Below are 25,401 nucleotides of genomic sequence, written 5' to 3'. Positions count from 1 at the left end.
CTATAGTCACATGGAAACTCAGAGGCAGAACCATGATCTAAGTGCCAGGTGTCCCTTGCTATTGCCTCTCCAAGGGTGGGGAAAGGGGGATGCAGATGGTACAAGCAGAGGCCCTGTGATAGGGCCCACACAGCCTGCTGGCAGCACCATGGGCAGCAACTATCGACCAGCACACACAGCCCACCCAGGACACAGTCGTAGCCAGTTTGTCCAGCAGGGCCCAAGCCTTTATCATCAGTGCTCAGTGACATGGTCAGGGACAGTCCTAGAGAGTTGGTAAGGCTTTGTGAGTCTGCTCTGCTTGGAGCTGTTGGGAAATTCACAGCCAGCCAAAGAGAGGAGCAAGAAGATGGAGGAAGAGAAGAAAGGGGAAGAGACTGCAGAGTAGGTGAGAGCAAAAGGGAAAGAGGTTCCGGGAAACCCATGAGGGCTGCTCAGGTGACACCCAGGGGAACTGTGCACTAAAATCAACTTTTTCCTTAACACATGGAGACCACAAAGAGATGCAGAGTTCTTTACTGAGGTGAGCATTAGGTAAACACAGAGACTGAACTGATAGACAGCTGCACCACAAGATGGGGGCTGGGTCAGGGGGTGGGATCTGAGCTCTAACTGCGGCGCTGCAGGATGGTTGTGTCCATGCAGTGGGATCCAGATGCCTGGCAGAGTCAAGCCCTGCCTAGGATGAAACTACACTTGCCTGTACTCCCAGCCCCATCAACCTTCTGAGCCATCTAGGCCCTGGAATGCGTTCCTGAGGTCAGATGGAAGGTGTGGTGACCTTTCTGGGATTACAGGCTCTGCTACTTCAGATGAAGGCTGGGAGCCACACTACCACCTGTACCCACGTGGAAGCTGGCAGGAGGCTGCTGGTTAAGCCCACTTGACAGTTTGCTAAGGTGATGGGCCTTTCCTGGGAGAGGAACCACGTCCTCAGCTGATACTCAGACTGCTCTGTGGCTCACCCTCCTTCCCCTGCAAAGACAGAGTCCCTGGAGATTAGGCCAGCAAGAGGGCCCTGGAGCCTTGGAGGAAAGCTCAAGTTCATTCAAAGTGTTAGTCACTTAGTCGTGTCTGACTCTGCAATCCCATAGACTGTAGTTCACCAGGCTCCCTCTGCCCATGGGATTCTCCAGGTAAGAATACTGACGTGGGTTTCCATTTCTTCCTCCAGGGGATATTCCCAACCCAGAGATTGAATCCAGGTCTCCCACATTATGGGCAGGTTCTTTACTATCTGAGCCATCAGAGAAACCCTACTTGCTACCAGATACCAAAGACACTGCCACAGTGCCAGGAGCCAGGGCCCAAGAGGAGAGGAGGGGAGGGCGGGGGAGGGCTCTGAGCGGCCCTGGGATGTGGTGGGGGCTGTCCCAAAGGTGGAGAAGGGATAGTTAGGGGCAAGTATGCAGGTCCTCTGACATGCAGATTACACCTGTCCTGGAGGCCACCCAGTGCCCTGCCTGGTGCAGAACAACTGGCATCCTTGCCAGCTTTCCCAGCACACAGCAACAAAAAGGAAAAAGCATCCCAGCAGACATACAAGCCTAAATAGACTGCCACGGTGCCCAGGTTGCTGGGCCCCAGATTTAGCAAACTCAGGCCATGCTGAAATGAGCTCCCTGGAAGCAAGGTGCAGTGAAGCCTTCCTGGGGAATGCAGCCTTTGTGGGAGACTCTCAGATCCCCCACTGTGAGTCAGGCTCAACTGGGAGGGGGAAGGACAGAGGCCGTGTCTACCCTCAGCAAACAAGATGTACCAGCAAGGTCTGGAGGTACAGATTCCAACTTGGGAGGAGGGACGGATGCAAGTGGGGCTCAGTCCCCCAAGGGAGCAAGATCTCTGACCAGCGTGGACTCAGGGTAGGGGTAAGTGTGTTCCCTACTGCTCAGATGGCCTCTCGGTTGAGCCTGGGACCAGCTGGGACCAGTGGCCAAAGTCACTACTTCGGGCATTAATCACAAACAGGACTGAACCGCAGCACCTGTTGTACCCCCATCTCTCACTCCCCGGGCCAGAAGCTGCGTGCCATTCAGCAAATAAAAAAGCCTACTTTCCTCCTTTGGCCATGGGGAGAAGGGGCATTTGGTGGGGTAGCTGTGAGGACAACCTTCCAGAAGTTAAAGTCAGGAAAAGGGAGAAGGGCAGGAGGCTTAGGCTCTTCCAGTCCCAGACAGAGGCTTCCTGGGGGCCTCAGAGCCTGTACTGCAGACTCAGAGGGAGGGACTGACAGGGGTGCAGAGCTGTGTGTGTGGGGGGAGGGCTGCTTTCTTAGGGTGGGTCAAGGAGCTTGACCGAGGGAGGAAGCAGGCTGAAGTTTCTTCTTGGGCCCCTCTCTTCCAGAATTCCCTACAAGGAAACCCTCCAGGGCTGAGGGAGAGACTCCAGGGCCTGCTGCAGAGTTCGTAAGACACCCTGCCTTCGGAGGGGATCTGAACGGAGCTTGTGGGCAGTTAGACCCCGGGGTAGGGAAAGGGCCTGGTGGGGAAAGACAACCAGGCCGAACAGGCCCCAAGAGATGCTTCTGAAAGGAGGGGAGGGGAGGTCCCACAGTGGACCACTGTGAACACCACCTTTTGTGTTCTCACTCAATGACTTCGGAAGCCTACAAGTATTCCAGGGAGAACACGTGAGACAAAGGTTCTCGACCCACACTAAGTGTCTAGAACTCCACCTTCTAAATGGAGTCTGGTTACTGAGATGCCAACTGAGAGTGCTGGCCCCAGAAACATAAAGTGTCCAGAAGTACTGAGAAGGGGTGATGGGGGGCTGGAAAGGCAGGGCAGGCCCCTACTGGCTTCTTGATGGAAGGGACCTGGAGATTTTTGAGCAATTTGTGGTGTGTGCTGTAAAGCCCCTCTGTCAAATCTTCAGGAAAGACCACACTGCTCACTGGAGTATCTCTGAGCGGCACTCAGAAGAGGAGGTGGGATAAACACAGAAATGACGCAGGAGCAGAGGAGCACCGGGCGGAGAGAGCTGACAGCTTAGTTACGCCTCAAATAGCTCGATACTACCTTTTGTGCTAAATCAAACACCATCTCATTTCAGGCTCTTTACAGACACACTGCAGGCACCGACAGGTTAAGAACCATCACTGGAACCGCATGCCATTGTTAGCAGGCCGGGGAGGACCACACTTTAGGCTTAGATGCCCCAGCCAAAGAGTGGGAGCAACTTCAATTCGCAGAAAAAGTTCAAAAAGAAAATCCACATCAACTCGAGCTGACCCCAGGGTCCCACTCTCCACGTGGTCCCATGGCCACTACACACTGGTTAGCAAAGATAGAAAGCTTAGCCCAGGGTGGAAAGGCACCTCTGAGCCCCAGCCCCTCACACAGAGGCCACCACGGGACGTGCCAGCCCAAGGCAGACTCTCCCAGGAAGGACATGCAGACAACACATTTGCTTCTGGAAGTGTAAGCACAGTCACACTGGGCCCCATGCCTGCCCATGGAAGGCCCTAGCGGGTTCCAGTGGGTTCCAGGGCAGTGTGCCCACCTCATACCCAGGGCTTTGCTTCCTTGCAGCAGCTGTGGTGCTGTGAGCCGTTTGTGGAACTGATACCTCAACGTGGGTCTGGACAAGTGAGTCCAAAGGCCAGGTGCCCCAGCCCAGCGTAGCCCTCCACGTGCCAGCTAGCTTCCCAGTGCCTACCCTTCAGACTCACAGGGGACAGGCCCTGAGATGAGTGGGCAGGCCAGGCAGCCAGCCTGGTGCCTCACAGGAAGAGATGCCCTCATTCTCAACAGCCCAGCAAAGGCCAAAGCAGCCCTGCCCCTTGCCCAGGGAGCGAGCCGGGAGAGCCCAGAGTCCTTGCTCGTGCAGCCTGGGCCAGGAGGATAGAGACTCAGCTCCAGGCACCCACCTCACTGACCTGGGACACACACACCCCAAGCCAGCATCTGCCAGAGCCCCGCAGGGGCTGGGAGTTTCCAGATGCATTAACTTGAGATGTTCCTTCTGTGAGTTGTGTGACCTGGGGGATGCCCTGGGAGGGATGGAGTTAGGAGGGACAAGGCCACAGAGCCTGAGTTCAGGCACTTACCTTGACCTTCGCAAAGCTTCTTCATCAGGGTCTTGCACTGTGGGTAGAAAGTTGCAGGTCAGGAAGAATCACAGGGAACATCAGGAACAAAAGCTACTGGAGCTCGGTGGGCAGAGACCCCACGCATGATGGGACAGTTATTGCCTCCTACCTGTGACCTCTGGAAGGAAAAGGCTGTGTGCTGGGCAGAGGGCAAGGAGGAGAAAAGGGACCTTAGAAGAAGTGGTGCAGCTGGGAGGGAGTGGCCAGAGGCGTGGCCTGTAAGGTCCTCTTTTTTTTTTTAATTAATTTATTTATGTATTTGGCCATACCAGGTCTTAGTTACAGCATGCAAGATCTAGTGCCCTGACCAGGGATCAAATCTGGGCCCCCTGCATTGGAATAGTGGAGTCCTAGCCACTGGACCACCAGGGAAGTTCCGCCAAGTCCTCTTAAACCAATCCAGGTGCTACTGGAGTCAGGGAGCCAAGCAGAGGGCCGATGTCAATGTGTCTGCCCCAGGGGCCCAGAAAGGGCACAAGAGGCCACTATCTATCAAGGCCAGCTCATCTTCCAGGATAGGGGGCTTGGCTCCCTGGCTTCTGTGGGACCATGGCGCAGGGCCCAGGACCCTCATGGCCCTTCAAAGTCACTCCTTCCTGCCCCACCCCCGACAGCCCTCCCTTACTGTATTCTGTCCCCGTCATCTGGGCCAGGATGCGGAAGGAGCGAGACTGTAGGTTAGAGGAGCGGCGTGCCCACTCGTCGGCCTCATCTTCTGGCTTGTTCTGGTTCTTAATCACAGCCTGATACACGGGAGAGGCACTGTCTACAGTGAGGTCTTTGATAGGAAGGCTCCTGCAATGCAGAGAGAGGCCGTGGGCGAGGGCAGGGCTGGAACCCTGCTCCTGGCCCATGCACCTTCCCCATGTCACATTCCCCTGGTGCCCCCCCAATACCCCCCCAAGCCTGTTGGCAGCCCCCTATTTGCTGAACCCACCGTTGCCTTTCCCCACTGCCATCTAACAGCCTGCAACAAGGGCTTGGCCTGGATCCTCAGTGCTCAGGGAGGTCACAGTGAGTCAGCGAATTCCACTCATGGAGGGTCAGGAGGCTCAGACCCTCCTGTCAACACCCACCCCACCCCCCAGTCTGTCTCCAGACACAGATCTGAAGATACCCTCCCCCCTCAGGAGCTGGACCTCCTTGAAGGAAAGAAGAGGCCGAAGAGGTCTTCTGGAAGTAATTTTGACCTCCCTAAGCAGTTCCTGAGTTTGGGGCTGGGTAAGGACAGGCTACTTGGGGACTCGGAGGCTTCCTCAAGGTCAGTCCCTTGGCCTCCTCAAAGCTTGGGGTCCAAACTGGGAGCCACCACTGTCATGACTTCTCTGGAAGAGGACTGTGGGCTCCTGCTCAGCAGAAATAAGCAAGCTCAGCGAGGATGTGGTTGGAGAAATGACAACTGGGCCCCAGAGGCCCAGCATCACCCAGGGATAGTGGGGTTTCTCGTCCAAGGGAGCTGGGAGTGGAGTTGTGGGGAGGGTCACCAGTCCTCTGCCCCAGGGGAGTACAGCCTTTTGAGGGGGGCCTGGTGACCTTCTCTGCGACCCCTAAGCTCTGGCATATGGTAGGTGCTCAAAACTTAGTTGAATGAACAAATCCTTGATCAGAACCAGAAGGAACTCTAAAGCCCCTTGAATACAAGATCAACCCAGAGCAGACTGCAGGGCAAGACACATTAAAAGTTTTGTGGATGACCACTCACTCAACCAGAGAGGGCTGGGGGATCCAGGCTGCCCAGCCCACTCTCTCAGGAGTCAGGGTGGGCTCAGGAGAAGCTCAGGATAACAACAGCCTGTTTCCCCAGCCTGTGGACTGGTGGCCCAGCTCTCTCCTCTTGCTGACGCTGAAACTGAAGTCCACAGAGGCCGGCTGACTAGTTCCAGGTTATGTCAAGTAGGGACCCTCATGGAGTTAGAACCCAGGCTTCCCAGCCCCCAGCTCAGCATCCTTTCCATCAGACCCTCTGCAGCAACAGGCTCATGAAGGCCACTTCTGCCTGCTGGAGATCTGCACACCCCAGGTACTCCCCACCTGGAGACATGGCCCCGCCCAGATACTCCCCTTGTCTAGGCGCACCCTGCCTGCTGCTATGGCTGCCTCGACCTCTCCCCCCAACCCCCGGGCACTGGCTAGCTGCAAAGACGACTTCCCCAGTGCTTCCATCGTCTACCCTCTCTGCAAGGAGCTGGACAGAAGAAATGGCCTAGTCTCCCAGGATTGGTCCCCTGTGTCAGCTCAGAGTGGGCTACATGAGCAGAGGCGGAGAAAGATAGCAGAAGGTAACTGACCAAGGCAGGGTGGAGCTACCCTACTTTCCTGAAGGCTTTGCCCTGGCCCAGAGAGCTACAGGTCCTGGAAGCCTGTGGCTGGGATCAGATAGGGAAACCAGCAGATCCCTAGGGGGTCCCAGCCAGGGAGGAGACTGGGAGGAGAGGAGAGGCTGGGATCTCACTGGGGAGGTCATCTCTAGCACAGGGAGGAGTCTCAAGGGGACCTGAATCAGATGGAAGTCTTTTGCTGCTATTTCCCTGGAATGTTCCCTTGAGGGAACATATTTCCCTGTTCCTTCCGTAGCTCCAAGGGCTCAAGAAAGAGAGCCCCAGAAGTGAGTCCCTTAGGAGTCCCACTGTGGGCTTCCCTTCCCATAACACTATGCAAAGACCAGGGACTTGTGGTGATGCCGCAACAGACACTGGGAACCAGAGGAAGGAACTGCTGTGCCTTTTGAGAGTCTGGGGCCCAGACATAATACATGCAGAGAGGGGATAGAATAGGCCCTGCAGTTCTAGGACCCTGGGTCCGAGGCCACTCTCTGGAGCCACTCCCAGCATGAATTTCTTACCACCAAAAACACTCCACACTCACTACAACATCAAGGTTACCTGTGGGCATCACTCCACTGTACACTGCCCCCAAGTCTGAGTGAGGTTTCACCTCCTATGGGTGGTCCTGGTGGGGGCTGGCTTCTTCAGATCCATCTTTCATGAGGATTCTAGGGAGTGGCCTCCAAGAGGCCCTCTCATCACCCTCTCCCTGAGTAATGACCTGATGTAGATTCTGACGTTCAGGACTCCACTGTCCCAGTGCAGACCAGAAAGGCTGGGGGGAGCCCCCAAAAAGCACAGCAAGGAGAACATGAGACACAGCCCTAGCCAGGGTGATGTCATTGCTCTGATTTCTGTGTCTGTAGTGATGTTATCTGGGGAAAACCCCCAAAGACAAGTACTTGCCTGTAGAGGCTGCAGGGCATGTCATTTACCTGTGAGGTGGGTGTGAGGAAGAATGTGGACAGAGCCACTGTCCTCAGGCACATCCCACCAAACCCATACACCATCCCGCAACCAGACAGACGGACGACGGAACAAATACTGTGGGGTCTACTTACGCCAGTGGTGATGCCCTGCCAAGCAGAGGAAAGCCCAGCAGTGAGTGCGTGTCCATCATGGGAGGGCGGGGGGCGGCGCATACACAAGGGAGCAGGGTTAGGATCAGAAATGAGTTATGGGAGTGGGTGGATAGAGGAGGAAGAGAGAGAAACAAAAAGAAAACTGTCAGTGAGGAAGGAATCATGGAAATTAACAGCAGAAATGGAACACCTTATGGCAGACAGGGGCACCACGGCAGCATCAACCCAGCAGGGCTGAGTTAGAAGGAAAAGGAAGCATGTTGCTTCCCAGGCTCGCAAGGGAGAGGAAAAGGATGGGAGGGAAAGTGGTAGGAAGGAGAAGCCTAGATTAGATCAATGGTGCATCATGTTAAAAAAAAAAAAATTACATCATGGCCATCCTAGAGGTAAAACCAAATGACTGCAGTCTTTTCCCAAGGTGCAGAAAACATAAATCAGTGAACAGTAGTTCTTTGCTTATCTTCCATTGTGCTTCCCTTTGGCGAATATTACCATATTAAGGTCACACTGAGGACACACATGGCAAGCAAATATTAACAGGAAATCCCTGTTCACTCTATGGCTTAATCAGACAGTCTTGTTTTCCTGGGCACTCATGAGCTAATGGCTGCATTTTTAAACTTTCATGGTCATATTTTCTGCTTTGAAAGATGGGATTAGATAAGTCAGCACTACCCGGAGAGTTCCACAAAGAACTAAAGCCCTGAGTCCATGGGGTTTGAGATTCACTGCTCCAGGGACAGCAACCTCCGCCCCCTGGTGGCCCAAAGGAAATACTGCGTGCCTGAGAGGGACAGGCTCCCCTGCATCAGGAGAGCCAGGAAGAGCACACCATTTTCCATCCATTGGCTTCTGTAGGCTGCACCTGAAACCCACACATGTCATGGCCACGAGGACTGGCCTCTGCTCAGGCCAAACACTACAGGAGTTATCCGGGACTTTATAATGCCTCTATCCCTCTTACAACATCTGGTTTTTCTAGCTTTGGAAAAAAGTACAATCATTTTAAGATTTCTTGCCTTGAGCTGTTGTAGATCTTGACTCAGGGATAACATGTTACCCAAAGAGATAATCAGTTTTGAAAGTCAACACTAATGGTGTTCCCAAGTAGAATACAGGATGGGTTCTGTGTGTGTATGTGTAAGGAAGAAAGAAACAACAGAGACAGAAAAAGAATGAGATAGAGACAGAAAGAGAGATAGAGGCATACACGGAAAGAAAGGCAGAAAAGAAAGAGACTAAGATAAACAGAGACAGAAATTCAGAAGGAGGGAGCGAGGTCCCCATTAAAATTTGCACTATTACCAGTTTCATCCACAAATGATTTTTAGCCAACTCTTTCCCTACTCAGCCCTCAAGTTCCTCAACCACTGCTAACAAGCAAATTCAGGAACCTAGGATATCCTAAGTCCCACCAACCTGATCCTGGGTTTCTCTGGGGGCAAACAGGAGGAGGCAGGTCCTGGGTGTTCCCCAGGCTCTGTGGCAGGGTTGACTGCCAACAGCACAGTGGGTGACTGGTCTGGAGGTCCCTTCCCAAACAAGAAACCCAGTCATGTATTTGAGAAGAAAGCGACAACTTCCCCTCAAAGAATGGCTTAGCTGTGAGAACCTGGGGTATCCAGAATGTGACCCCGGTTAACAAGATTCCGGAAGTCTCTTTCTAAACCAGCCCCCTCAGGGAGCCTGGGAAAATGCAGAGGCTGTGTAAAGCACTTGGAGGAACCACCACATGCGGTATTTCTCTACCCTTCTCCTAAAGTTGACCATGAAACCGACTCTGAAGAGAGAACACCACGTTCTGTCTGAAAGACCCGGTCAAGGCTGGTTCTCTTCCAAGGGCTGTGCCCTGGGAAGCTCAAGACGGTGGAGGAAGACTGGTCCCGATGCCTAAAAGTCTCCAGTGGCGCTCAGCGGCCCGGTGCCCTCCGCGGAGATGAAGCGGTGGAGTCGGCGAGCGCCCGGTAGAGGCGGGGAGGCGCTTACCCACTGAAGTCACTGCCCTGGGCCTGGGCCTGCCCGGCGATGGCATCCATGATGGCGTCCTGGGAGTACATGCTGATGGGCGTGTTGTACTGTGCGTGGATGATGGTGGCCTTGCCGCCCAGCCCCTTCACCTCGATGGGCTTGTGGGTCGACAGGGCCGAGTCCTTCAGGGCGCTGGGGTTGAAGCGTTCCTGGTAGTCGGCGCTGGCGGAGGGGAGTATGGGGGAGGGGAGCATGGGGGAGGGAGTGGGGGAGGGAGTCGGGGAGGGGAGTGTGGGGGAGGGGAGTGAGGGAGGGAGGTGCAAGGAGAGAAGGGCAACAGGTGGTGTTACACCGCTGAAGGTGAAGGCTGGTGGTGGAGGATGTGGAGAGAGATCTCCCCAAGCCTGATCCTAGGAAGGCTAACCAAGTAACTCAGATCCACTTGGACTGGCTGGGTTTGGTCAGGAAGATCCTCTCACCCTCCCCAGAGCCCTTTGCAGAAGGTGTTTCTGCACTTTCCCAGATCACTGGAGGCCCCCACTAAGCCTGAGCTGGGGGGCATGGAAAGATCTCTCACCACTCCCCCAGGGAAACAGACGGCAAAGGTTGGGGTGGAGTGGGGTGGGGATTGGGATTAGGGGACAAGAGCTGGGTCATGAGTCAAAGGCAGCGGCAGCCAAAGCAGAGTCCAGAACGCCCCAAAGGCAAAAAACAGCCCCACTGGGCACCCGTGGGGGTTTTGAGCTTGGCTTCTCCACGAAGGGGCTCATCCTGGACTCCCCGGGGGCTCTGCTCCTCCAGACTCTTCGGTGCGCGTGCTTCTTCCTCGGAGCAGGGTTTAGGTGCTCAGCGCCCCTAAGTCCAACTTGCTGGGCGGCCCACCAGCTTCTACCCATCAAGACATTCCCCTTCAAAAAGTTAAGTGCGCTCCGCAGACAAGGACAAGGTCAAGCCCAGCCCTTCTGAGGGATCCGGCCAGGCTAGAAATGTCTTCAGGCTCACCGGGAACCAGCGTCAGCACACACTCCACCCAGCAGCCCACCAGAGCCAACCTGCCTCCTTAAGCAGCTGCAGCAACGAATTGGGAACACAATGACCCCAGGCATCCGACGGAGCCCCAGCACCCCTCCCCAATGCCTCCACTTCATTCTTGCAGCTTCACACACATGCAGCCTCACGCAGGGAAACGAATGCACACTCACTCACGCATGCACATACATGTACACATGCTGACACAGGCGCACGCTGTTCAGACCCCCAGACACGCGGGCGCATGCTGGGATAGGCAGGCAAGCGCACACGCGTGCTTTCCTTTGATACTAACTTGGCTGGAGAGTTGGCTACCACCTGGGGAGGAGAGAAAGAGCAAAGAAGACAGGACTATCAGAGTGAGGCTCCTGTGAGAGGGTTTGAGCATAAGGACGTAGGGATGGTCCTCAAACTGGCCAATGTGGAAGCGGAGTCAGCCCAGACAGGCACTCGGTGAAGAGAGCGCAGAGAGAAGAGTGGGCAAAGCTCAGAGTCTGGATCATAGCCTTTCAGTTTGGGGCAGAGATGCCAACTGCGGCGTAGGTCCACAGTACCTCAAGCTTTGCCTAGGAGAAGGGGTTTTTTGGTCCATCTTCATGGGTGCTCATTTACCATGTACATGAATCTCCCACATACAACCTGGCTCTAGACCCTGGAGAGGAAGCCCTGGGAACATGTTCTCTTTCCCAGAGGAGGGGCAGGCAGCTCTGGACCCTCCTCCTGGGGCACAGTAGTAAGGGATCTGTGCAGTTGCCAGTAACCACCCACAAAAGCCTGTGGATGGGCAATGATGCAGGATGGAGCGGTGGGGAAGCCTGGGAGAAGTGTGGGCCATGGTGTTTTGCAGGAAGGCCCCCAACCAAGACAGCCCAGCTTGGACACTACAAGAGGGACCCCACCCTCACTCTTATCTGAGAGCCAGTCTCCTGGAGCATCATCTCCTTGAAAGAGGCATTGCCTGCCTTATGTTTCTTTAGATGAAAATTCCTTGCAGTGACAGAAATTGGAGGGGAGAAGAATGTAGACAGTGGTGTCCCTGCCCCCGCACTCTGTCACCACTCTGGACTCTGGCTGGGAGAGCCTGGGCTTCTGTTGGCCTGGCCTAGCCTGGTCATCTCTTGGCCAGGATCCTGGGGATCCAGACCAAAGTCAGGGAGATCCCCCAGTGCCAGGCTCAACTCTGTCTCAGAGCTGATAAAATCCCCTCTGATCTCCCAGGCTCAAAATAGCTGTCAGTGGAGCTATATTAGGAAAGGGCCAGCACAGATCTCCCATTCCTTCTCCATTTTTGGCCAGTGCTGACAGCTGCAGGGTCAGCTCTTGCCCTGACCAGCCCAGTGTCCCCTGTAGAGGGCAGTGTTGGCCTCAGGGGAGGCTTCTGCCCTTCCCCGCCCATGTAGCCAGTTCCTTGTTTAGCCCCGCTGCTTAACTTTCACCTGAGAGCCTGGAGGCTGGGATGCCTGCAGCAGACAGCTCAGAGAGGAGCACCCAGGTCTTGGGGAGAATGAGCCAAAGCTGTAAGACCACCCCGGGGAGGGGGGCCCTTGCATCTACTGGCCTGAGGGACACTGCTCTTCAGTACCAGCCCCAGAGAGGATGAGGACCAGGGGCTGCAGGCCCCGCTGTCCTTGCACCCACTCTGTTCCTCTCCATTCCTCCTAAGGGGATACAAGTTGCCAAGGAATCACCTTGCAGGTTGCCCAGAGAGTATGAGAAGGAGCTTCCTTGTGGAGCCAGACAGGATAGAATTCAAATCCTGACCTTTTGTCTTCCTAGTGCTATGATTCTGAACAAGTTACTTACCTGTCTTAGCCTCTGTCTCCTTATTCATAAAATTGAGAGGGTGGTGCCCACCGCAGAATGAACAGGAGCCTGAATGTAAAACCCTCAGCATGGGTTAAGTATGCAATGAACAGACATAGGGCTTAGTATTTGCCAACCCTGTCTCCCGTGAGCAGTTAGACACAGCAAAAAGTGGTGGCCTTGGCCCTCGGGTTGGGGTCGTAGCATCAGCTTTTGACTTAAATGAGGCATGAACCACACTCCCTCTCTAGCCCATTTTTCTTCAAAGAAACTCTTATGCCCTGCTGCTCTGAGTGTCAAGTAATAATTTGACAGTTGTCAGGTTCTGAGAAGCCACTGCACCAATGGGAGGGCACCTCGGGAGTCATGAGAAGCAGGAGTGGGGCAGGCAGGTAGGTTCCTGTCTCCATGCAGGGAGAAGTCAGACCGACCTGAGTGCCAGTCCTGTCTGCCACTCAATAGCTGTGTGACCTTGGGCGAATGACTTGCTCTCTCTGGGCTTCTACTTCCCAGTTATCAAATGAGGGAATGATACCCACCTCTGAAGTTGCTGAGAGTTGTGTTAGACAAAGCATATGGACTGTTAATCAGCCCCCAACCTCCATGGATGGTTCAGTGAGCAGAGACCTACCATCACTGCAGGTGGGCCCCATGGAGGTTTAGATCCACCAGAGCCTGACCTCCTGGGTCAGGCTGGAGGGAGGTCAGACCTCCTGGTCTGCTGGGGGGCTATTCCCCAAAGAGGACCAGGAGGACCTGTCAGCCTTCTCAAGGCAGGAGGAGAAGGGCGCCACTTCTACTCTGTCTTTCCCTCAGCCTCCTAGCAGAAGGCCTTTACTAGAAAAGGTCTGGGGTTCTAAGGCTTTGCCACCTTGGTCCAGGGAAGCCAGGATCCAAGTGCTCAGACTATGAATCGCCCAGCTTCACTCGGAATCCCAGAAAGAGCTCGGGGCTCTGGGGAAGCTGGAGATCCCCAGGGAAGGAGCAAGTGGGTAGAGTACAGGTACCGTCTGCAGCAAGGTCACAGGAAGGGTGTGGGCTTGGATCAAACTGACCCAGATTGCCATGATGACTCATCAGTGTACCTGCTGCGTGACTCCAGGCAATGGTGCCAGGTAGCATGTAGAGAGTGTGCCAGAATGGAGCTCAGCACTACACACGTGTTGTCTCCTTCAGTCCTCCCCATAGTCCAGGTGTATGAACAGTCTCATGGAAGAGCCCTGAACCCCTAACCACTGGGCCATACGCCTTGACTCAGCCTGCTCTGCCTCCAGCCCAGAAATGACAACACCAATTGCATGGGGCCATGGGAGAAATTATAATGAGATAACAAATGTGCCGGGCTTAGCAGCTAATGCATGCGCTGCTTGGCAGCTCCCTTCCCTCAACCTCTCCACAGTGCCCACACAGCTCTAGATTTTTAAAAATTCCTGTGTGCCAAGAGTCCCATCAGCTAGACCTTGGGGGCCAGGGGGTAGTATGCGGTTCTCCTGCATGGCTCCTTTCTCCTCAGAGTCCTGCTCCCTTGCTTTCCCACCCTAGTCAGAGTTGGTCCTGCCAACCACTCCCCTCACCCCATTGCCCAACCTCTCTGTACCCAGCTCAGGTGGTCCCTCCTCCAGGCAGCCTTCCCAGATCACTACCAGACCTAGAGAACTTGCCCTCCTAACCCTCAGAGCTCCCAGAGGGGTGGGATGAGTGTATCCCCTGGCCCCAGAGTTCTTGGAGGTTTTAGGACAGGCTTTGTCCTGTCATGGTGGGTGACCTGGTGTCAAAGTTTTGGGAGTCTGAGTCTCTTGCATTCAGGCCCAACTCAACCACTTAGTAGTTAGACAACTGGACCCTACCCTTCTCTGAGCCTCAGTTTCCCTCTTTGCAAAATCTGACATGCCACGCTGGCTTGCGTAAAGTAATGAGGGCAAGTGTCAATAGGCTGATTACTTTCAGGGCTTTTAGCCTGTGCTGCCTCATGGGCTTGGAGCTGGCCGCAATGAGACCAGTTCCCCACTCTAACCTGATCTGGCCTCTGTGAGCACTGAGGACCCAGGTGGCCCCTGACCACCAGCGGAGAGCTGTGCGCCCGTTACCTACCCTCCTAGGAGTCCAGCACCTGAGGCCTTCCCTCGGCGGCTCATCTGATACATCTGAGCCATCTCCCTCAGGGTCTCTGCCGAGTACAGGCCAATGGGGTTGTTATACTGCCTTGGCTTGCTCGAGCCCAGGGGGGCTTTCGGGCTGAGTGAGTCCAGGGCCCCCTCCAGGCTGATCTTGGCCCCGGGGCTGCCCCGGGGAGGGCCGGGGTCAGAGGCCTCCATGTGTGAGGAGAAGACAGAGGTCTGAGAGAAGGAAGAGCTAAAGGTCTGCCCAAGCTCCGGGGTGCCTGGGGTGCCTGGGCCGGCCCTCGCCTCGGGGTGGGGGCTGGGTGCTGCCAGGCTGCTGTTCGTGTCCAGAGCAGGGTCCTGGCCCAGGGCAGCGCCATGCAGGGGAGAGAGAAAAGAGCAGTTAGAGGCCACGCCCGCCCAGCACTTCCGCGTGGACCTGAAATAGAGGGGTTAGTGCCAGCGCCCAGCAGCCCACCACCCTGCCGCCTGCAGCCCACTGCACTGAGTTCGGGGTGGGGAGACAGCCTGGACACCTGGAAAAGAAGAGTTTTCTAAAAAAAAAAAGCAGGGTGAGGTATATGGCTCCTGGCCCTGATGCTTTCATCAAACTAGACAAAATGCAAAGCCCCACACAGAAAGCTAGGCCAAGCCAGCCTGCCTGTGGGACTGGAGGTAAGGGTGGTGTGGTCTCAGGGAGCTGGGGGGAGACCCCTCTAGCCTACATCTGTTCCCCCTTCCCCTGTATGAGGACACCTGGTGAGCACAGCCCTGCCCCTTGCTCTGTGACCCCATGCTGCAATGCTGCACATGGCCAGTGAGACAGAGCCTCCTGGGCTGGTGGTGAATAGGCAGGCCAGGGGATCTTTCCAACTCAGGGATCAAACCCAGATCTCCCGAATGGCAGGCAGATTCTTCACCGGCTGAGCCACAAGGAAAGCCTAAGAATACTGGAGTGGGTAACCTATCCCTTCTCCTGGGGATCTTCCTGATCCAGAAATCAAACTGGGGTCTGCTGCACTGCAGGTGGATTCTTTACCAGCTGAGCCGTGAAAGAAGCCAAGGGGCAGGCAATTGGGAGGAGAAAGGAAAACTGGAGGGAGAGTGCCTGTGACAGAGGAGAAACCCTGAGGGGCGGAAGACCCCCACGGCTGAGAGCTTTTCTTGGAGTGACTGACTCAAACTGGCGCCTTGGCTTCATGCCAGAGTCAGGCCCCTGCTAGTGCCCTCAGGAGCATGAGGGTCAGAGCCTTCTGGACACTTGTCCCTACTTGACTGGGACAAATCCCAGGATTTGTCCCTGCTTGACTTGTCCCTTCCCTGAAAATGCTGTGGACTAAGTAGATTTCCCATCAGCCCAACCGTGAGGTACAGATATTGGCTAAGCACCCAGGTGGAGACCCCTACATTATCACGAAATCAGCATTTTGTCAGAGCTCGAACGCATCTCTCCAGGGGCCTGCCCCAGCTCTGCCACTGATTCCACCACCCCGCCTGAGTGGGGCCAGCAGAAGTTCAGGTAGGCAGACCAGGGCTGCACTTTAGGAACCATGGCTGAAAGTGGAGCCTGCCACCCACAGTCAGCACCTACCTTCTGGTGGGGGATCACTGGCAGAGGGGACTGGATTGGGGGCGCTGCCGTGGAGATGGGAATGGGACGCTTCGACCTGGAAAAGCCAGAAATAGGAACAGGTGAAGACAGTTGTTCTCGGGGCCCAGAGCACCCACCTGGGCAGGGTCGGTGAGGGGAGAACATCTGAAACCCAGGGAGACTGGGTGTCCCCTGAGCCTGACCAGCATGGAGAAGTCACGTCTCTTGGGTACTTAGCAGCCATGGGCCTCCGTCAAGTCCCAGGGAGGCTGCCTATGTGCAGAGAAAGCAGGGAAGACCCTGGCCTCCAGGCCCAGCTGCTCACACTCTGGCAGCCCCGTGCCCCACCCTCTATGAGCTCCTCTGTAAAGTGAGGCACAGACACGGTGGTGCTTGATGCCTTGGGCCTGTCCTTACTCTGGCCCAGGGGCTGTCCTCACTTCCCGGTGCAGTCTGGTAGCACAAGACTTGGCCCATGCTGGACAGCTCCTCTCCCCAGGATACCTGGTGCCTACACCCAGCCTCCACCCTCTGCTCTGGAGAGCTCCCACCTACTTCTGCAGTGTGAGACTCAGGTTGTAGCTGGCAGACTTGATCTTGTTCTGGGCCTCCAGGTGGGTCATGGTATCTGTGTTGACGCCGTCAATGGCCACCACAAGGTCACCCTGGCTGAGCTGGGACTGTGCGGCCTTGCTGCCCGGCGTGATCTGAGAGGATAGCAAATGGAGGGTAAGCATAGAAGGGTGACCTGAGGATGGGACAGTCCTCGGAGAAGAATCACCAGGGAATCATTCAGTAGAGGCTTGCCATTTCGTCTTTCATTCACTGTAGCCACCAAGCCTGCTTCCTCTTCTTGCCACAAAACTGACATATTTCTTGGTGCTTTGTATCTGAGAGTGATCACGAGACTAGCTCTGGCTAGTGGAATATAGTTTAAAGCAACGCACATCACTTCCAGGCCTGCCCCTAGCAATCATCTTGCCATCCTCAATTCTCTCTGCTTGTCAGCCTACTGGATATAAAGGACCCAGAGGAGAGCAGTCAAGCCACTAACTGGAAGGGACCTGGATCCTGGAGTTACTTCTTGAAGGAAAGATGACTAAGGAGCATTGAACTGGATGTTGAATGAATGAGAAACTTTTGCAAGAGATCTGGGGGTTGTTTGTTACACCAATTAGCCTACTACAGCATCTGTACCCTGAAAACCCATGGCATGTTTCCAGGCTCCAGAAGAACTTAGATGCTGCCAGGCCAGCAGGCAGGCCAAATGCATCCTCACAATAGCACCCTAAGTGCCTAGTGCTCTACCATGACAGGTGTACAGAGAAGTCTGGCAGAGTGTCAACCTGCCTGGGGGAACAAGGTCAGCAGGGACATGGAGCTCAGTGCTGTGTGGTTGGCTTCATATTTCCAGAGGCCAGCTCCCAAATCTTGCACTCTAGTGACATTACAGAATATGAGTCTGGGGGCTCCACCCTAGTGTGATCACGCAGGATAACATGCATACGCCATCCCATGAATATCACGTGTAATATCAGGAAGGTTGCACTCCCAGGGATATTACTTGTGATGCTGAGATGGCTGAGACTCTACTCCCAATGACATCACACACCATGCCAAATTCTGCATGTCCAGCCCCCCAATAATACCACCTTGAATGTCACGATGGCCTCCCCTACAGTAACATCACATGAAATGTGAAATTCTGGAGGGCCTAGTGACATCACCTAAAATAGCTTTGTGGCCAGTCCCTAGTGACATTATATACAGTGTCATGAAGCTTCTCTTCTAAAAGTGTCTCATGGGATGTCGTGGAGACTCTGACTCCACCCCCTGCTGACATCACATAGAATAACTTTGTAACCTGACCCCAATGACATCATCAGGAAGCCCCCTGTTACATCACATGGGATGCCAGGCAGGCCTTGCCTCTAGTGACATCATAGGAAAGAGGAGACCCTGGGAGTCACCCCCGCAATGAGCTGTGCCTGGAGAGTGTCCCTTGGCTCTTTTTCCCCGACATGCCCACCAGCCAGGCCTCCTGGCTTCTCTGGGCACATCCTAGTCACCTTTCTGGCTATACCCCAAGGACAAGGCTGGCTTCTAACATTGGCAGAAGCCATTATCTGGCCAGGCTTGGGGACCATCCTAGAAGGAGCCCTAAGAGGACCTGGGGACTGTCCCTGGATACCAGGCCTCATGGAACTCTGGCCAGATTCTGGACTTCAGACATGGATGGAAACCTACTGCTAAGCCGCTATGAATGGCTCTGCAGTCACCAGCCCTCAACCCATTCCTAGATGGGCTCTAGGGTAGGCCAGAAACCATGTATGCTAACCCAGGGATTATAGCAAGTCTAGGCGAGTTCTTGCTAATTGCCATTGTCTTGCCATTTCAGACACAAGAACTGTGGTACCTTCTTAAACACTGGCCACCTTGTGCCCAGAGCAACCTCCTCACCACTCCCAGAATCTGCTGAGATGAGGCAAAGACAACAGAAAAACAAATGCCTTAATTGTCAGGAAGCCACATTGTCCAGTTTGCCAAGCTCTCCAGGCTCCCATAGGGGTGTCTTGAACCACTTGGACTGTCTCAAAACACATGTCGCCTTTAGTCCCAAATCAATGGCCATGCAGAGCCTCTACTAGTGACAGGAGTTTGTTGTTTCCTTTGATTTAAATGGTTGAACAAAGGGTAAAAAAAAAGATAACAAAGAAAAGCAAAACACTTTCTAGACTGAGAGGGGACTCCTAAGGGCAAGCTGAGTTGCCCAGCCAGGCCTGTCCTGCAAGAAAGTTACCTTCCCCTATACCTTCTAGCTTCGCATTCAGACCTCTACTCTTCCTGGCATTTTATTATAGACACCTTTGAACACAGAAGGGCATCCCAGGTAGCTCAGACAGTAAAGCATCTGCCTACAATGCAGGAGACCTGGGTTCGATCCCTGGGTCAGGAAGATCCCCTGGAGGAAGGAAATGGCAACCCACTCCAATACTCTTGCCTGGAAAATCTGGTGGATGGAGGAGCCTGGTAGGCTACTGTCCATGATGTCTCAGAGCTGAACACGACTGAGCAACTTCACTTTCTTCACTTTGAATACAGAAAGGAGGAACTAATTCTACAGTGAAAACTCAAATGCCGCCGGTGCGGTTCTACTGTAGCATTTCACTCAACCTGCTGGTCACGTGTCCATCCCTCTCACCATCCATCAATCCATATCATATTTGAAGCATTTCAGAGAAAGTAGCAGACGCCAGAATGCTCCTATTCAGGGTAAACTGTGCAATGCCTCTGCTGTCTTAGTGGACTGCCCACAGAGCTCCCCCATAGCAGGACACTCATGTGTTGGGTCTTCTCAACCCAGGGCTCCCCCAGATGCTTCTATGAGTCTGCAGAGAAGGGGGCCATCATCCTGCAACAGGGAGCTCCCAGGAAAGGTAGGTACAGACCCCAGAGGAGGGGGCCTCATGCCTACAGAAGTGATGCCTGCCAGGCGGGACCAGATCTGTATCCAGGAGATCACGGACAAGTGTGAACAAGGACACCAGAATGACATCCAAGAGATGCTGGGCCAGATCAGCTGGAACAAACCACGGCCATCTGGAATGCCCTCCCTTCCAAGATGCCTTGAGGACATCTTTCTCCCGCAAGCCCGGGTCGCTAACACAATACCTTCCCAAAGGGCTCCCACCTTCCCCTTGCCTGGCATGGCCTGGCTCCCCTTCACCCTCAGGTAATGGACTGAAGTGATTCCTGGGGAAGAGCCCAGCCTCCCCTGGGCCTGGTCAAGAGCCAAACTCCCTGGCTGGAGCCAAACTCCAGCCTGCCCCTGGCGCCTCTCTCTCTGCACCTGTGTCTGTTCATCAGGGCTCAGTTGGCCTGACCTTTGGCTGCCCTGAGCAGGGTTCAAGACTCCTCAGGCTGGTGGGTGGAGGATGCTATAATCCTCTTGTAGGAAAGTGCTCTGCTAGTTCTGCCCAGGTATCCTTAGAGACGAAGGCAGTGTGGAGACAGGGACCCTAAGGAAGTTGTCCCGCAGCTCCGCCCAAGGAGCATTCTGCCCAGCAGAAGGGCAGGGCCACCCTTGAGCCATTGCATAGATCCCAAGGCATGTGGAGAGTACAGTCCAAGCATGAGGTACCCATGTATCTCTTGCCTGACTCCCTAGCCCCCTCCCTCTACTTTCCTTGTCCCAGAAAAGACCCAAAGCTGCTAAATCCTTGAAGGATATATATATATTTTTATATATATATTTTTTTCTTTAAAGTTTTCCTAGCCCCCTTGGAGAATTTGAAAAGCTCTTTGTAATGATTATTTCATCTTCATTTCACTTTTCAACTTCTCCAGTCGACAGCCAGCTCTCAGTGGGGAACCCAGCCATAGGCAGAGCTCCAGGACCGGGGTCCTGTCTCAGAAGCGTCTAGGATAGGCTCTAGGTGTTTAGAGGCCAAGATTGCCGCAGAGCCCACAGGAGTGTTTCCTCCTTGCTGGGCCATAGTTTAGGGCACCCCAGAGTGGGCACAAGGACAGCTGGTGCCAGGGAGCAACTGTGGTGCCCATGACCTTCAGGTGCCTGGGGGAAGCAGCAGAGCAAAGAGCACGGACTTTGGTCTGAGCCAGACCTGAGGTTGCAGCGCCCACCTCCATGCCCTCTGTGTAAAGACAGCAATGATTCTGTTCTCCCAGGATTCTGGTGAGGATTTCATCATTAAATGGGATGTTATACAAGGACAGTGCGGAGCTGAGAAAGTTTCAGGGAAGCTCCTGAAGGAGGAGATGCGGGTACTGCCCCCGGCCCCTTGCCATGGGGTGTGCAGGAGTTGGAGTCTGGGAGGCTGCAGCCTCCGGCTCCACAGGAAACAAGTTCTGGAGCTGGCAGAAGGTGGTGTGTGAGGGCCCAGCCCTGATTAGTTCTGAGCCAGCCTTCTATCCTTAGAAGGGCCTGAGCATCAGCTGGAGAAGAGAGAAGTCCTCTCCAGGGCCCCAGGGAAGCAAGATGCCGGCTGAGGCTCTAACCTACCCTTGTGCCTGGCTCCTATTTCCCCAGCTTCCTGGTATCAGAGGGAGCCCCTGGGCTCCACAGAGGTTCCTGGACATCACTCCCAGTGTTAAAAGCCAGATAGGCCGTGCCTTGTTTTCCACCTAGACCTACCAGTGTAGGTGTGGCAAGGAATAGGGGGACAGGGCAGGCAGTGGATGCTGTGGACTGTGCAACTTCCAGCACCTCCTCCTGACACCCCCACTAAGGCTGACACCCCAGGGGATTTCCATGGAGCCCTAAATGCATTTTACATTGTGTGATTAAGTTACTGTCATGCCACGCTCTGCTCCCTTTCCATCTGGCTTCCCCTGGGGCCTCCATCCCTCACTCTCTCACTTCTGTCTGCCCATAGTCCTGCTCTCCAACTCCACCCTGGCTGATAAAAAAAAAAAAAAAAAAAAAAAGCCTCTCCTTACACAGAGGATTTTTAGGGAAGTGAACATACTCTCTCTGATACTATAATGCTGGATACATGTCAAAATACATTGCTCCAAAACCATAAAATGTACATGCCAAGCGTTAACTCTAATGTAAACTATTTGTTCTCTGTAATAATGACATGTCAGTGTAGCTTCATTGGTTATAATATATGTACACTCTGGTGGGGGATGTTGGTAATGAGAGAGGCTGTGCATGTATGTGTGGGGGGCAGGGCGTGGGATAGGAGAAATCCGCATATCTTCCTCTTAATGTAGCTATGAACTTAAAGCTGCTCTAAAAAAACTTAAGACTTAAAAGAAACAACCTCTCCCTGTTCATGCCTTAGCCGCCCCAGTCAGTCCTTGCCATGTCTCCCTGTCTTCACCGCCAGGCTTCTCCCAAGAGTGACCCGCAGGCCCTGCGTCTGCAGTCTCCCATCCTCCTCACGTCAGCCATCTGACTTTGGCCCCCACCACTCCACACATACCAGTGACCTCCCTGTGCCAAAGCCAGGGGTCACTGGTCCCTTTTCCAGCTGGCCACACACTTTACTGGCCTTCTGAATCTCTCCTCTTATCCCACAGTTCTATGTCAAGAATGTTACACAGTGGGTCCCCAAGAGCCCTGGGACGTGGCGAAGTCCACTTCATGCCACTTATGATGGTTCTTGGGAAGAGGTGGATCCGGGCTTCAAAGGCACAGAGATGCTGTATGTGGGAACAGGAGGGCCCTGGGTGGGGGCCTTTGCAATCATGGCTAGCCCCTGGATGAGAGGAAGGTTCAGGGAACTGGGGAGACATCTCTCAGGCGGGAGGGCTGCCCCAGCAAACCTAGCAGACCTCACCCAGGAAGCTCCACTCTCCTCACATTCACTCCTCTCCCATGCTTTCAGCCCAAGGAGCCCTGGGGGCTGCCAGTGAAGTTGCCTTTGTCCTGCATCCTAGCCCAGGACCTCAGAAGGCCCACTCCCCAGGACCTAGCCAGCCTCATACCCACTTTCTTTGGGGCCCTCCCGGGTATCAGGAACAGCTCTGAGCACCAGGGAGAGGGAGCATGCTGGGAGAGAATCTGGCCTGGTGACCTCTAAGTGTGCATTTCCCTGCAGTGGCCTCTGTCAGTTTATTGTTCCCATTCCCATTCGTTCCTTTGGGAAGACCCTGCCAGCCCCGCAGCAGCCCTCCAGAGACTTGCCTGACCTTCAGCGCAGCTATAAACAGCACGGCTGTCAGCACTGCTAGGTGCTGCCCAAGAAACAGCACCACGACCTTAAAATTCCAGGAATCGTCGGCATGGCTGCCCCAGAATAGCTTCAGCCTGTCCTCCTTCCCGTCCCTGGGGACCCTCTGTCCACCCCACCATAGCCAAGAGAGTCTGACGAATACTGGAACGGAGCTCAGCAAAGGGGCAGAGGCCACTGGGCTGGTGCCCCAGGTGAGCCTGCTGGGTGGGTGGGTGAGGCTCTAAGGAGTGGCAGCCTTGGAGCCGAGAGACAGGACCTCTCTGGGTCCAGGCTCAGCTCCCCCATCCTCACAAGCAGCCCATGAAGAAAAACAGGTGTATTTTCATAAGTGTATATTAGAAAGCACTCTCACATGTGTGTGTTCACTGATGCATTATCCCCATTTTACAGATGAGAAAACTGAGGCTGAGCAGGTGAACTGACTTTTCTAAGGTGACCCAGCTGTGAGTAGCAGAGCCAAACAAAATCTTAATGTCTCTGCCATAAAGTCAAGGACTGCAACACGCACCAAGAGGCAAGTCCCAGACCGTGGCCCTAGCCTTGGCCTAGCTGCTCAGGTATTGGGGCTGGGTCTTTGGAATTTCTCCCTCTCTGCTCCCACCCCTCCCCCACTTCCTGGAGAACTGGCTGGGGTTGGGGGAGGGTGGGGGTGAGAGGGCAGCTCATGTTGCAGGCCCAGCCGCACCTGTCCAGGATAAATAAAGGCATTTCCCCTCCACCCTCTGAGCCTCTCTCCTGAACCCATTTCTCTGTGGGTCCTTAGGCTGAGACTCTCACGGAAGGGAGGACTTGGGGGCTCTTATTGCTCCAAGGTTGATTCTGTGGGGCTGGTGGGCAAAATGGGGTGGGTACGGGAGCTACTACTCAGGCTGCAGGTGGCCAACCTTCTTACAGGAGGAGATACAGCAGAGACGGGCCCTACTCGGGGCTTTTCTACTAGTCCCTAGCTAGAGGATGAGGCTGTAGCCATGGGAGTTAGGGGTTACCAAGGATACAGGAGCGGGTGAGCAAGTTTGAACCTCAGTTAGTCTGGCTCTGAAGTGAGATGCCCATCCTGGCCCTGTCCGAGGGACCACAGGCCTCAGGGTTATAGTGTGTGTGCCCCTGCTGAGAATGAGCTGGCCCTGCGTTTGCCTATCCTCCCACCACCACTATTGCCTTGTTTTTTGCAAAGACTCAGGTCACGACGTCTATTGCCCCTCTATGGGAAGCGGGTCAGGGCTGCAGTGGGAATAGGATACTTCCAGAGAGCTCTGGCCTTGTTCCCTTAGGGAAGAAGTTTCTGCTGCAGAAGGACCTTAAGTGCCCCAGCAGGAAATAGCACAGTCCTGTTGGGAGGGTAGGGCTCTGTATTCCAAGGCCTGTGCTGAGACTGGGACGCCCAAGCCTGGGGTATCAGCGGCTCACCAGAGGATTTATCAAAAGGCTCCAAGCCCTGGGAAGGCCCCAGCACCCAGCCCTGCATGTTTCATGGCCTTGGTGATTTGGGGCATGCCCCTGAAGGGAGCTGAGAGGCCCATCCCCCGATGGTCTGCCTGAGCTGCGTGTTCTATTTTTAAAAGTACCCCCTAATCATTGGCCCTAGTACATCCCAATACATCCCCTGCCTACAGTGAGGACATTCTTCCTGCTGTCTAGCTTAAGGCCTCTGTGCTGCAATTTAAGCCCTGGGCTGGCTGGGGCCGGTTGGTGCATAGACCCCGGGTGAAGTCATTGGCTATCCTGGGTGCCACTGAGCTGGGAGGGCTAATATCCATTCGCATGGATGGGGTCGGGACCAGCGCTAGGAGGCCTTGGGCATGGTAGCACTGAGGGAGAGCTGGGCTGTCTCAGGTGTGAGAAGCTGGCAGACTCATGAGAGTTGATGGTCCTGCCTTGTACAGGGAGGAAACCTGCAACCAGGGGGTGGGGAGCTGTGCAGGGTTCTGGGGGAGTAGGGGGGTGTGTCCACTGGGGCTCAAATGCCCATGTGTCACCATATCATCAGACAGAGTGTGTGCGTCTCTAGGTGTTCTTTAGTACATGGGACCATGCCATCTCCAGAGCAGGGGGCCTGGAGACTCAGGTGAGAATAAGCCAGACCTCCAACAGAAGGATGGAGACAGTGCCTTTTCCCTGCACTAGAGCCAGGCCAGCACCCCAGAGAAGTATAGCCTCCTTTGCTCTTGTGAGTCTCCCATAGCCACCCCTGAGTGGGGTTTTCCATTGCAGTGTCCCTCCAAGTGTCCACATTAGTTTCCACAGCCAGGATTGTGCCTCCAGTGGGGACATTGGCTCCCTACCCCTCTGCCCAGCACCTTTCAGGCCTCTCCTGGCTACCCACTTCAGTGCCTTCCCCCTAATCTCCCCACCCCAACCCTAGGCCCAAGGCAAGTTTCCTCTGCCCTGGAGAAGTCTCCCTGTCTCCAGGTGGGCAGTGACCCAGACACCCCTGCCCATCCATCACCCTCCAGTGACAGCCTGGGGCCTCAGCCTGCTCCCTTGTGCCCACACCAGCACTGCTGGGGCTCAGCCTTGGACATACCCCACCAGGCGGGGGTTTTCTTTGCCCTGGCACATTTCACAGTTCACTGTGGGCATAGCTCTGCTTCAGCCCTGCTCTGTTGGACTTCCCTTTACTTGACAAGTGTTGTCTGAGCACCTAGGTACTGGTCTAGGTACCAGGGACACAGCAGTGGTTAAAACAAAGTTCCGTCTTACAGACAGCTTTGCCT

At 54.7% G+C, this 25,401-nt stretch overlaps 1 protein-coding gene across 10 annotated transcripts in view; it reads right to left on the bottom strand.

The window, feature by feature from the left end:
• LDB3 (LIM domain binding 3) overlaps positions 1 to 25,401 on the bottom strand; it is a 71,495-nt gene that overhangs the window by 31,954 nt on the left and 14,140 nt on the right. For 5 of the 10 annotated variants that reach the window (XM_070470960.1, XM_070470963.1, XM_020915039.2 and 2 more), the window contains 5 exons: positions 16,542 to 16,693; positions 15,987 to 16,062; positions 14,388 to 14,755; positions 4,716 to 4,885; positions 4,049 to 4,085 (listed from right to left, as the gene is read on the bottom strand). In XM_070470960.1, coding sequence (XP_070327061.1) covers positions 4,049 to 4,085; positions 4,716 to 4,885; positions 14,388 to 14,755; positions 15,987 to 16,062; positions 16,542 to 16,693 — 803 coding nt within the window. Of the gene's footprint in view, positions 1 to 4,048; positions 4,086 to 4,715; positions 4,886 to 7,475; positions 7,491 to 9,482; positions 9,687 to 10,788; positions 10,812 to 14,387; positions 14,756 to 15,986; positions 16,063 to 16,541; positions 16,694 to 25,401 lie in introns of all 10 variants that reach the window. The other 5 variants (XM_070470962.1, XM_070470966.1, XM_070470968.1 and 2 more) reach the window with 2 other exon arrangements.

The sequence above is a fragment of the Odocoileus virginianus genome, chromosome 7, assembly GCF_023699985.2.
Source record: "Odocoileus virginianus isolate 20LAN1187 ecotype Illinois chromosome 7, Ovbor_1.2, whole genome shotgun sequence".
NCBI lineage: Eukaryota > Metazoa > Chordata > Mammalia > Artiodactyla > Cervidae > Odocoileus > Odocoileus virginianus.
The sequence above is the reverse complement of the archived record's forward strand: the minus strand, read 5'-3'. Positions and strand labels throughout refer to the sequence as shown.